At 37.3% G+C, this 13,466-nt stretch overlaps 2 protein-coding genes across 5 annotated transcripts in view; one reads left to right on the top strand and one right to left on the bottom strand.

Annotated features, from left to right (window-relative positions):
• Positions 1 to 1,459: 1,459 nt before the first annotated feature.
• Positions 1,460 to 12,587, top strand: LOC106877182 (protein lin-52 homolog). 3 transcript variants are annotated; one of them, XM_014926021.3, is made up of 6 exons: positions 1,460 to 1,619; positions 4,103 to 4,171; positions 5,773 to 5,807; positions 6,668 to 6,731; positions 7,913 to 7,996; positions 12,317 to 12,587. In XM_014926021.3, exons 1-6 carry the CDS (start codon positions 1,562 to 1,564, stop codon positions 12,328 to 12,330), a joined length of 324 nt encoding a protein of 107 aa, XP_014781507.1. In that variant the 5' UTR covers positions 1,460 to 1,561; the 3' UTR covers positions 12,331 to 12,587. The 3 variants fall into 3 exon arrangements, with proteins under 3 accessions (XP_014781507.1, XP_089215398.1, XP_014781506.1); XM_089359272.1 differs by lacking the exon at positions 12,317 to 12,587 and adding an exon at positions 9,522 to 9,547; XM_014926020.3 differs by lacking the exon at positions 12,317 to 12,587 and adding an exon at positions 8,866 to 9,408.
• LOC106877181 (uncharacterized) overlaps positions 9,764 to 13,466 on the bottom strand; it is a 35,832-nt gene continuing 32,129 nt past the window's right edge. Inside the window, exons 11-13 of one of the 2 annotated variants that reach the window (XM_014926017.3) lie at positions 12,126 to 12,407; positions 11,116 to 11,201; positions 9,764 to 10,507 (exon numbers count right to left, since the gene is read on the bottom strand). In XM_014926017.3, the coding sequence (XP_014781503.2) occupies positions 10,477 to 10,507; positions 11,116 to 11,201; positions 12,126 to 12,407 (399 nt within the window). In that variant the 3' untranslated portion in view covers positions 9,764 to 10,476. The remainder of the gene's footprint in view (positions 10,508 to 11,115; positions 11,202 to 12,125; positions 12,408 to 13,466) is intronic. The other variant, XM_052971453.2, reaches the window with a different exon arrangement.

Raw genomic sequence — 13,466 nt, forward strand, 5'->3', positions numbered from 1 at the left:
ATTTCTAACTTCCATGCTGGCATGGGTTGGATGGTTTGACAGGAGCTGTACAGGGAGAAGACTGGACCAGACTTCTGTGTCTGTTTTGACATGGTTTTTATAGCTGGATGCCCTTTTTATATTATGGAAACTGAGCAGCTGGTCCCACAGCAGGGTCCAGAAGTTGATATTTAATTTTACCCTTTTAGCACAAATTACTTTATCATCTTAGGTATACTATTCCACTTCAGCTGTACACATAAGAACTGAAATATTGGCTACCAAATTGGATGGTTTTGAAATCATCATCATCATCGTTTAACGTCCGCTTTCCATGCTAGCATGGGTTGGACGACTTGACTGAGGACTGGTGAAACCGGATGGCAACACCAGGCTCCAATCTAAATTTGGCAGAGTTTCTACAGCTGGATGCCCTTCCTAACGCCAACCACTCAGAGAGTGTAGTAGGTGCTTTTACGTGTCACATGCACGAAGGCCAGTCAGGCGATACTGGCAACGGCCACGCTCGAAATGGTGTCTTTTATGTGCCACCCGCACAAGCCAGTCCAGGGGCACTGGCAACGATCTCGCTCGAAAATCCTACGGGAGCCAGTCAGGCGGTACTGGCAACGGCCAATTTATCTAGGTACATGCGTGGCTGTGTGGTAAGAAGTTTGCTTCTCAGCCGCATGGTTCTAGGTTCAGTTCTACTGTGTAGCACCTTGAGCAAGTGTCTTCTATAGCGTTGGACCAACCAAAGCCTTGTGAATAGATTTGGTAGAAGGAAACTGAAAGAAGCCTGTCATATGTCTTTGTCCTCTGCCGCTTGACAAACTGTGTTGGTGTGTTTATGTCCCTGTAACTTAGTGGTTCAACAAAAGAGACCAACAGAGCAAGCACCAGGCTTTTAAAAAAAGTAAGCCCTGGGGTTGATTTATTTGACTAAAATTTTTTCAAGGCAATGCTCCAGCATGGCTACAGTCTAATGACAAACAAGTACAAAATGAAGGAGACCTTAGTATTTATTTATGAAAAATTAAAATAAAAAGTTTTAAAAAACATTTAATATGAAAAAAAAAGGGTGGTTGATCAAGCAGACCTATGATTAGGCATTCTTGCCATGACCATCCAGTCTTTGCTGTAGATTGGGAGTCCTTCTCTAGTTTTAGATAGTAGAATATGATTTGAGGGAATTCTGCTGCTATTTCTTGCAAGTCGAGCGACTACGTAAGACTCCCTCATTGGCTCGATTAGTTGAAGGTTGTGTTGAGACTCGGGTCAACACCGATCGAGATGTATAGTCAAAAATGCCCCAACTATAGACATCCTGTCTTATTTTCAAGCATAGTCTACAAAGGAATACGTTATATAAAGTACCATTAGTTTTAAGGTGGCAGTGTATGACTTTAGGGAAATTTTGCTGCTATTTCTAGCAGATCGAGCACAACATCGTTGAGGTTAAATTTATCTTCTGTAGAACATCTTCGGCAAGTATTTCCTCTCCATCCTCTCTCTCTCTTATAATAATGTTTGAGTCAGTTGTAGGTTGCATTGAGTATAAAGTGGAGTTATCTGCCGCTAGATGTCACCTCCTGCCAACATGGCGTCACCAAGTGCGGGCAATTCGGATCTCGATGCTGGTAACAAATTACGTTTTTCTTATTTTAACTCAATAATTTATTAGTTTTCCCTTTTTACCATAATTTAATCCAGAAAAGAATAATAGAAAAACATTTAATTTGCGTTTATCAACTTCCAATCAGCAGCTAAACACAAGTTTTATCGACAGCATGGAAGTTGTCAGCTGTCTCGAATAAAAATACAAGAAATTAACAAAACATTTTTAGGACTTTCTCTTTTCCTGATAGTTTTTTTCTGCTTCCCTCCTTAATATCTTTTAATTAATTTAATTAACTTTAGCCTACTTGTCTTGTTTAATAGCCTCTGGATGTATTTCGCCCAACAATTTAGTTATAATGTTATGTGTTTATTCAAATGGAAGATTTCACGAACTCGTTCACTAATGTTTCCTCGATCAGTGACATTTTTAGCAATCTATATTATTCGATCTTTCTCTTTTTCTGTTTCCCTTCGTTGCATTATTTAAAGTTTACCTCAAACCCGACTGCCTTTATATAGCAGTTTATCCATTTAGTCAGAGGTTATCGTGGAATGTAGAGACACTTATACATACACCTGTATTATAAAAGCCAAGCTACCGCGGATTTCAACTCGATGGAAGATTTGAGCTTGGAACTTCTAGCTAAAGAGACACTGTAATAATAATTACAGTGTTTCCACCACTCATAACCGGATGCTGTATCTTTCCACCGAACATATTTTCAACTATTTGGATTGCGCCAGTTTTGGAAAACGGTTCTGCTTGGAATCCCAATGTTCCACGAGATACCAACTCGACCTCTCGGTCAGCAAGCGGTCGCTTTGTTCACTCTTCCATTTCTGATTCAGCTAAAATAAACATGTTTTAAAATCTCCGTTTGGTTTTGATTCCGTCCTGGATTTTATATACAGCAGTTTTATACACAAGCTTGCTTATAACTACTCTCATAAACTTTACTCGGTATTTTGTATGTTTTTTTTTAATGCTTTTATTACTAGTTTTAAAGAAATCCAAAGTAAAACTTTTTTTTCTTAGACGTCAGCTATAGTTTCTAATACCAATGACGCAGTTATCAACTTGTCCTTTCTTCTGACACGTCTGCTGCAATATAGAATCGAACTAATTTTCTTTTCTATTAAAAGCAGTTGTTTCTCTTTTGATTATTATTACTTAACCCAAATGACATATCTTTTTTTTTTTTCGAAACCATGTTACTGAATAACAGCTACCAACATTTGTCTTTCTCTCATGCACATAAAAATATTTTCATCACTTTTAACAAGAATTGAGTCTTTAACCCTTTGCCTGTTCAAAACATTTTTATAAGTTTGTCCGAAACGTCAGTACTTGTTTTTAGACTTTGTGTTAGCCATTGTTTCATATGTTCTAAGCAATATAAAACTTTCCTTTCATAAGCCCCAAGTTGCTCTCGTGGGTGAAACAGATTGGGAATGTGTATCATATAAAACGCATGGATACTAGGGAAATATGTCCTGTTAATCAAATGTGATGCACAGGGACAGACAAATTGATACACTATGTTGCCATTCTAAATCCTCTGTTCTGGCTGCAAGAGTTCTGTCTTCATTGAACGAGCAACTGGTGTACCATGTTTGACTAAACCCACCTCTTCTCTTGGCTTCCAGATCCTTTTATAAAACCTTTGCCTGTCTAATTCTTCTTTCTCAATATGTGCTCCCCACTCTCTCTCTCTCTCTCCTTTCACCTATGTGCCCTCCCTTCTCTCCTTTCATATATTCCTTGTGAGATATCAGTGTGAATATTAATTGTATTGCTTCCGCTTGTCTGCAAAAGACTGGAATAGCTATGGCATTACTCTACCTCCTCTTCCTCCTCCTAATTGAAAAAATAAATCATAAAAAGGCATGTGTCCATAACTTTTATATATCTAGGTAAGCCATCTGTTTCAATCTACTTTATACATTAGTCTTATTTCATTTTAAAATAATGTTTGTCACTTTTGAACATATCTCAAGATTATTAAAATACTAGCTGACCTCGTGCCATCAAAAATGACTGCTAATTGTAGTATTTTATGTGTAAATATGGATGGTAAATCAAATTAATGCACTTGTCACTGTTATCTAGTGGTTTTCTTTTGAGATGTGACATCAATCATCGTTTGTTACTGAAAGAACGATAGTTCAAACATTTACATACCTCCCTTGTTCACACATACACACATATACTCACACAGAGTTGAAACGCTGCTTGACTTTTCTTTTCAGCGTTGAACGCTCACCATCCCGCTTCCATTGCACACACATACACACACACAAACATTCACATATCTTCCTTTTACATACACACACACATATACTCACTCAGAGTTGAAACGCTCCCACTACCAGTTTACCATCATTCCTTCCTTCCTTATTCATCCATCACCCCTTCCTTTCTCATTCATATGTTGTGACAGAGAAAAATGCAAGAGTATTATTATAGTAGATATTAGAAAGTGAACAATGTTTTGTTTAACAGACTGTGAGCAGACATTGATGAGTTATGAAAAATTGGACAGATCATCTCCTGACTTATGGCCTGAACAAAGTAAGTATGTTTATGTTTGTGTGTCTATAAACAAAGTATTTTACTTTGTTTGAACTATTTGGGGATTAAGATATCATATTGATTTTATCAAGAGTGTGTTGATACATTGTTCTCTTAGTTCTGTAAAATATTTCGTTGTTGTCCCATATATGTTATTAATCACGTGACTAGTCTGAATTATTTGCTGTCATCATAACCAGCTTGTGATGACAATATTTGTTATCTTTAGTGAAAACTTTGCCTTGTTGATAAAGCTGTGTAACAATTCCTGCCTGTTGTTGTGTCCAGAAGTTTCACTCAATTCTTCTTCTTGAATACACTGACAGCACTACAGTAGTAGCTCACTAAAGATGTTTAACCATCAGTCTTGCTACATCCAGTGAAGGCACATGGCTCAGTGCTTAGAGCATTGGGCTCACAATCACGAGGTAGTGAGTTCAATTCCTGGACTGGGCTGTATGTTGTATTGTTGAGCCAGACACTTATTTCGTGTTACTCCAGAGATGAGTTGCGATGTCACTAGTGCCATTTGCCTTTCCATACAACAACATTGGTGGTGTGGAGAGGGGCGGATGATATGCATGGGCGACTGCTGGTCTTCCATAAACAACCTTTCCTGGATTTGTGCCTCGGAGAGGAACTTTCTAAGTGCAATCCCATGGTCATTCACGACCGAAGGGGGTCTTTACCTTTACCTGCTACATCTATTATTAAGAGAATAAAATCATTTCTATCATTTAAAATTTTATCTTAAAATATGCATTTTAAAGAGGGTTGGGAGAGGAGGAGTGTAGCGGGGGAAATTTGTCTGCTACATTGAGTAAACTGGGTGGTTATATAAAACGGGTCTGTAAAGAACCAGTTGTTGTTTAACCTCCAAGTCAGCCTCAAAGCAGTGAATTGTCAGAATTGTTAGAGCAAATGACGAAATACCTTGTGGTGTTTGGTTATGGTACTTCACATCTTGAGTTCAAATCCTGCTGAGACTGGCTTTGCATTCCATCCTTCCAAGATTGAAATGCTGTACAATATAAACTGCTTATGAATATTATGTTCTTACACACACACACACACACACAAGGCAAAAAAAGGTTTTCTGCAGGCATAGTATATCTGGGCTACATTATCTAATGTGTGTTTTTTATTAAAACTGTCAAGTATGATTTGAGGAAGCTTTGACTGCTATCTATAGCATGTCAAATGATCACATGTATGGAGGTGGCTCCCTTGTGGACTTGTATAATAATAATACCAGTGGCATTATGTTTAGTGGTAGAAGTTTAAAGATAGCACAATTGGTGGTGACTTACTAATTTTTAATATTAGGAAAGTGGCGAGTTGGTAGAGTCGTTAGCACACCGGGTATTTCACTTGTTGCTATGTTCTGAGTTCAAATTCTGCCGAGGTCAACTTAGCCTTTTATCCTTTTGGGGTCGATAAATTAAGTACCAGTGAAATCGACTAGTCCCCTCCCCACCAAATTCGAGGCTTTGTGCTTCCAGTAAAAAGGATTAATCCTTAATGTTAGGAATTTGAAATGTTTTTCATAGAGTTGTACCTAAAATTTTTCTTTTTCATCTTTTTTACATTATAATCCTTAGTACCAGGTGTATCAGAGTTTGCTGCCAACCAAAGTGTAAGTACCTCTTGTGTTTAACCTTTGAAACATTGTTCTCCTGTTGCCTCTTTTAGTCAGTAAATAACATAGGTTCCATATGTTAGTGTTCTATGATTGTAGTGCATGGCTGTGTGGTTAAGAAATTTGTTTCTCAGTCATCTGGTTTCAGGTTCAGTTCTGCTGCATGGCACTTTCAGCATATGCCTTATACTATAACCCTGGGCCAACCTAAGCCCTATGAGGGGGTGCAAACTGAAGAAACCCGTTGTATATATGAGGGGGTGCTGGAAAGTTCCTGGCTTTGAGTAAAAGAAAATACAAGAGGTTCACTTAATTATGATTTTATTCATCATATTCCCCTCTCGGATACACACACTTATTGCAGCAGTCCTTCAGTTTTTTTAAGCCCTGTAAAAGAACTCAGAAGGTTGGGCCTCTAACCAGGTCTTTCTCGACACTCTTAAAGTTAGAAACCTCTATATGTGACTCATCCATGGATTTTCATGGATGAGTTCATGAACTTTGGATCTTTTCTCTAAATTATATATTTATATATTATATACTGTGAAACTTAATTTAATTTTAATTTTTGATAAATTGAATTTAATTGGGTTTTTACCTGTAAATTTGGATTTTTATCCCTAATATTATATATATATATATATATACACACACACTCACACACACACATACAGAAGATAGGCTTCTTTCAGTTTTTGTCTCCCAAATCCACTCACAAGATTTTGGCTGGCCAGGGGCTGTAGCAGAAGATATTTGCCCAAGACCACATGGTTAGGGAAATCTATCATTACCACAATGACCTGAAGACTTATTCCTTTTTCTATTCTATTCATTGATGGATTCGTTTTATATTCCAGCCTTTCTCCGCTTCAAATTTCTCTAAAGAAATAGATGATCAAGATGATATAGAACTTCTTCAAGGTATGCATCTTTTTTCTTTCTTTTCTTTCTTTCTTTCTTCATTGTCATTTACTGCCTACTTTCTATATTGGTATGGGTTAGACGGTTTGATTGAAACTAGTAAGCTGAAGAGCTACACTGGACTCCAGCCTGATTTGGCATGGTTTCTATGGCTGTATGCCCTTCTTAACATCAACCACTCCAAGAGTGTTATAGATGCTTTTTACATGCCACCAGCATTAGCCACAACTACAATTTCACTTGGTTTGACAGGTCTTCACAAGCACAGTATATCGCCAAAGGTCTCGGTCATTTAACATTGCCTCTGTGAAGGTGCATGGCTCAGTGGTTAGAGTGTCGAACTTACGGCTGTGAGGTTGTGAGGGTCTTTATTCTTTTTTACACATATATCTGCCTCTATCTCTCTCATTTTTCTGACAGAAAGCATTGCAAACAGAAAAGAACTATTATATGTATTGTCTTTGCCTGTTCAACATCCCCAAAATTACTTTCCTTTTTCAATTTGTGGTTTTCTGTTGAACCTCTGCTGTGTGTTCAACTTTGCCATTGATTTTTGAAATAAGTACTAGCACTTCTAATGACCATTTCAATTGATTTGGGGAAGTTCTCATGTTTCGGTGGCATGTGAAATACATCATCCGAATGCAGTCATTACCAGTGCCCCCTGACTGGCTTCCGTGCCGGTGGCATGTAAAATGCACCCCCTACACTCTCGGAGTGGTTGGCATTAGGAAGGTCATCCAGCTGTTGAATCATTGCCAAATCAGATTGGAGCCTGATGCAGCTGCTGGCTCTCCAGACCTCAGTCAAACCGTCCAACCCATGCCATCATAGAAAACGGACTTTAAACGATGATGATGATGAATTTTCATAGTATAAGACAATCAATGATTCTTCATCAAAATTTCATTTCATCATTCATTTGGGGAGAATCTTAAAGATCAAGTACTTTCTTTTATTTGTTGGGAATTTAGTGATATTAACTATTGATGCATTTCATAGAGTTGACATTTGTGAAGGAGCATCCTCCCCATTTAATGCACACGTTCCATGCTGGCATGAGTTGGACTGGATAATGATCTTATTTGGTAAATTTTATTGAAGTGCTTCTGTCTTATTTGTAAGGAAAATAACCAATTTAAAATCTTTTAGTAAAATTCATTTTGTTTTTCTCACGTCAGAGTTTGGTAGCTTGACTACACCACAGCTGATGGAAAAAGTGCGAGGACTTCAAAATTTAGCCTTCAAACTGGGACTTGATGAAGGTAAGAGATCTATTGTTTTAGTCAGTTTGCTGTTTGTGGTAAAACTATTTTGCAATATCCATTTATCTTCTTCATCTATCCATTCATCTTTTCCACCTATTCTTGGGAGGATCATGGAGGTAGAATCCTCATCGTCCTCCCCCCTAGCTTCTTCTCTGTCATCATACTTTCCAGCTGTATTCCCAAGCATGACTGAGGCTGCGGATATTATCCAACCATCTCATTCTTGGTCTAAATGCTGGATCTCCTGCTGGTCGACTCAGCTTAAAGAATCTGTCTTGCAATCCTTTCTGGTGACATTCTAGCCACCACATGTCCATAGTAACAGAACTGTGACCTCTAAATGCAGAGAAATAGAAGCTTAACTTGGAGAAACTTCCTGATCTCTGAGCCACACATTCTCTCAAATAATGTCACTTCAAAGATTCTTTGGAAGAACCCTGTTTTGATTCTACTCTTTTAGCCATTATCCATCTTTCATGACAGGCATAGAAGCCAAATTGAAGATAACGAGTTTGGCTTTTTGACCAATCTCTCCTCTTCTGAAAATCGAATGCTGCTGCCTGTGCACTATTGTTCCAGCCTCTTGATTCCCCATCACTCATGAATATGATCCATCATCATCATTTAACATCCATTGTCCAGCTTGGCATTGGTTGGACGATTTCACTAGGCTGGCACACCGGAAAGCTGCACCAGGCTCCAGTCTGATTTGGCATGGTTTTCTATGGCTGGATGCCTTTCCTAATGCCAACCACTCCGAGAGTGTAATGGGTGCCCTTTGTGTGACACCGGTATCCAAATAATGAGTTATAATTTTATTTACTTTAGGAACTACAACTTTTCCTCTTTTTTCTTTTCTTTTTCAGCACGAGAAATGACGCGAGGAAAATTTTTAAACATTCTTCAAAAACAGAAAAGGTTTTGATTGTCCTAAAAAAAAAAAATTTTAAATGTTTGCCGACAGTTTTCTTCATCAATTTAGAAACCATTCTTCACTCTTCTGCCAAACTGGATTGGCATGTATGGCTTGTACTGGCTGTGTTCATATTGTTATTCAATTTTGCTATCTTTGTGGAAAATGTTTCTATCAGAATATTCCAGAACGAAATAGCAGTATTTATTTAGTCTTCCTTAGGACAATATACTCCTTCTGCAAAACCCATTTTCTTTTTAACGTCATGGCTGCACTAAAACTAGATCTGAAAACCAATGGTGCAATGTTTCTCTGCTCATTTCTTTTGTCAGTTTAAGATGCTGCGAACAATCATGGTTTCTGTGAGGCTAAGATTTTAGACTCACCTTCACACCAGACATTCTCTATCTTTTTATCATTGTCAAAGATTTTATTACTTGGTTTGGATATATTTATGTAAACTAATTTTTGATATAAAATAGACATTTAATGTCTACATTCCAGTTCTTTTTTTCTTTGAAGTGAGGGGAAGAAATTTAAATTGTATTTGGTGGGTTCATTTTTATTTTATTTATATTTTTTTTTCTCATGCTTCTCATTGATATCGAGGAATCTTTTAAGTTTGCAGAATCTTTATCAGGAGATAAAGAGTAAAAGAGAAAGATGTAATTATATGTAAGTGTACTTGGATGACCTATTCTGCAAGAAAATTATACACTCTCTACAGAGGTCACACACTGTTGTAGATGTCATGTAAGGAATGAACAGAAGAAGGGGAGGAGGAGGAGAAAGTAACTGAACCAAATCACAGTACAACTGGTAATTAATTATACATGAAAATATTTAAAAAATCATTTCACTTGTTCAATTTTGATAACTTACCAAATTGATTTTATTTACAAAATTAGAATTGTTACCCAATTGAGGACATAGTAGTCTAGTGTTCAGTCTCACTGTTTGACATCTTGGGCAAGTATCTCCTACTACATCCCAGGGCCAACCAATATCTTGTGCATGAATTTGGTGGACCCAAACTTCAAGAAACCACAATATGTATCGATTTCTGTACAGCATGTAGTCGAAGGGGTCACTCATGCTTTAAACAGGCCTTGTTTCTTTCTTAGTCAGTCAACTTTACTTTTTTACATCTACAATTAATTCACTGTGTAAAATTTTTTTTTTTTTTTTGTGTGTGTTTGCATTTTGTCCATCTCTTTCTGAATGTCTGTATCCTATTCCCCTTGTTCTCTTTGTGATACTTCACCTATATGTGTATCTGCAAATATGTGTGTTTGTTACTATTTGAGTGAAACAGTAAGGCTTGCATTCCTTGTTGACTTCACAGACAGTTGGGAAGGGCATCCAGCTGTAAAAATCCTGTCCCAAATTTATTTCCCAAACAATAGATTTTTTTTTATATATTTTTCTGTTGTTCAGTTAACTTATGGGAAGGATTAATTCACAGCTTAATGAATGAATTAAGACAATTTAACTCGTTTTTATGATTGGAACTCCAGTTTTCTGATGAAATGTCTCTTCTCTCTCCATTGCTCTAGTCTCTATTTTAGTCTTTGTGGGCCTCTGTTGCCAGATCGCTGTAAAACAAGAAAGTAGGTTATCATTTTCAAATTTCACACTTCCTTTTTATTTAGACATTAATTTCAAATAAACCAATAGAGCCATTCTAATTTTTAAACTACCCCCCCCCCCCAAAAAAAAACTATATACAGTAAACTTTTATTTATTAGATTGGGTGCAGGCATGGCTGTGTGCGAGGTTAAGAAAGTAGTTCAATCCCACTGCATGAATGCTGTCGGCTAATGTTTTATTCTCTAAGCACTGGGTGAAATTGTTAGAAATAGAAGAAGCCTATTGTGTATATATAGCTAAATAGACTCGTCAGTTATCACTTTTCAATGCTTCCCAACCTTTTTAGTAGCAGATTGCCCCACTCCGCCCCATTTGTAAGCAAAACAACCTTGGTATCAATACAGGTACTGTCAATTTGGATAGCTAGTCCCTCTGTTGGGTCGACATTCGGCAGACTCTCTTTCTCCCATTCATTCTCTTTATTGAGCAACCTTTCATAGTGGCGTCTCAAAACCTCTCTCTTTGCAGCCTCATTTAATGCAAGTGAACCATCATCCATGTGGACACATTTCTCTCCTATGGCATCACAAATGAATAAAAGAGGTTTACTTACCCAAAATATATTTTACCTGATCCTTTCTTTGCTATTGCTTTTAAAGTTTGCATTAAATCCTTCGTGTCTATTTCGAGAGCACATTCCTGCCACAAACATTAAAGAAGAAGGCTTTCTATCAGGATAGGATTTGTAAATATAGACCTAAATTTCAAACATTTAATTCGTAATTATTGAACTAATGATAATTCCGTTATTTTGAAATACTCCCCACAAGTGTGTGTGTGGTAGGTAAGATTATGAGCCTGAATGTACCTTGTATCATCTCTATATTCCAGCAGGAAAAGGAAACATGCTGTCTTTTACCCTTTAAGTTCCAACAACAGTTAAAAGAAGACCTAGAAGGACTTAACAGACATTGTCTAGGGTGTGGTACTAGCAAAATTAAAAGCTAGCAGTTTTTGGTGAAAAAATAATCCTTTCTACTATGGGCACAAGGCCTGAAATTTGGGGGAGGGGATAGTTGATTATGTTGACCTCAGTGCATAACTGGTACTTATTTTGTCGACCCCGAAAGATGAAAGGCAAAATCGACTTCAGCAGAATTTGAACTCAGAATGTAATGACAGGTGAAATACCACTAAACATTTCGTCCAGCTTGCTGCCTTAATGATAATAGTAATAATCATCCTTTTTACTATAGGCATGAGGCCTGAAATTTGTAGGGAAGGGACTAGTCAATTATATCAACCACTTCCCTTCCCTCTGCGTAACTGGTATTTATTTCATTGACCCTGAAAGGATGAAAGGCAAAGTTGACCTGGGCAGAATTTGAACTCAGTGGTATTTTGCCCAGCGTGCTAACGATTCTGCCAGCTCGTCAATAATAATAATGTTTTTTTCATAAGGTAAGGGGCTTTAATTTTTCAGTTCCCAATTTTACAAGTGTATATAGTGTGCCAGTCATATATTTGAGTTGTTATAATTTGTGCCCTTATGCCTATGAGGGAAATCATTGAAGAAAATTGTAGAGTTTCCCCCCAAAATATACTTAAAAAAGCTATTCCTACCTTAACAGCTGCTATGAAGTCTTCAGGGGTGATTGTGAAATTCCCTTCTGTATCATATTTCTTGAGAGTTTCCATCAAAGCAGGATCCCTTACCACAACGCTTTGTTTCAGGATCAGAAGGGATTTCTGATATTGGTTTCTACTATCGACCTCAATAGCTTTCTTACCAATATCTTCTGTTGTGTTTCCAGATCTTAGGATGTGACCAAATATTGCCTTGAAGTTTTTCTTCTGTTTGATGTCGAAAACAATGCGCAGGAACTCATATTCGACCGAGACATCCTGCAAATGGGAACCGGCAGAAGAAAATGAGCTTGGAAGAAGGTTTTAATATATAAACAAAAATGGGTCTGAGAGAAATAACTCAGAGGGGCCAGTGGCATGCATTTAGACAACAGACAAATGCAGGTCTATTAAATACAACAAATTTGTGATTTATTAAAATTATATCTGCATTTAGAATAGTGTTTCTCAACTATGTTTTGCTTATGATCCCCTTTGATTCTTGTTTTTACTCTACTGGTCCCCCATAGCCATTTGATGTTTACAGAATCTTGATATTTTTATAATTAAATATTATTAGAAATTGTATAAAGAAAAATTGTTGAAATATTTTGTGTTATGTAGAAATGTAACCAGTTTATTGCAGGTAAAGTTTAGCAAGAAAATATTGTATGGGCCCTGGTTGAGAATCACTGTTTTAGAGGCTGCCAATGATTACCCAGTGGCCAGCCCCATCTGAAAAGGAGACCCTGTAGTTAATGGTTTTGTGTAGTGGTTAAAAGGAAACACTAAAACTGTGGCATAATAATGATGATCCTCATCATTGTCCTTGTAATTACCACCACTACACTCCCATCCTTATTGTCACCACCACCACCACCATCATCATTAACAGAAGCATTGTCATTTTCATTATTTGCCTTGTAATCCTCATTATCGTTATCAATATCATTACAAGGGGGTGCTGAAAAGTTCCTAGCTTTAAGGGCATCGCGAAAGGGCTGGTTGGAGGCTCAACCTTCCAAGTTTTTTCACAGGACTTAGAAAAACTGAAGGACTACTACAATGACTGTGCAAACTGAGAGGGGAATATGTCTAGTAAAATCATAATTAACTGATCCCCCTTGTATATTCTTTTACCCAAAGCCAGGAACTTTTCAGCACCCCCTTGTAACTGAAAGGTTTCTTTTTTGCAAGTCTAGCCTCTAATTCCCTATCAGCATCAAAATCATCATAACATCTATTTTCGCCACACTGACATGGATTGGACAAGTCTGCACTGCAGCATGTCATCACTCCTCTTCATACTGTGTCATCTTATCTGTGAGCTCCATCTTG

Source organism: Octopus bimaculoides, chromosome 11 (assembly GCF_046866305.1).
Source record: "Octopus bimaculoides isolate indiv1 chromosome 11, ASM4686630v1, whole genome shotgun sequence".
NCBI lineage: Eukaryota > Metazoa > Mollusca > Cephalopoda > Octopoda > Octopodidae > Octopus > Octopus bimaculoides.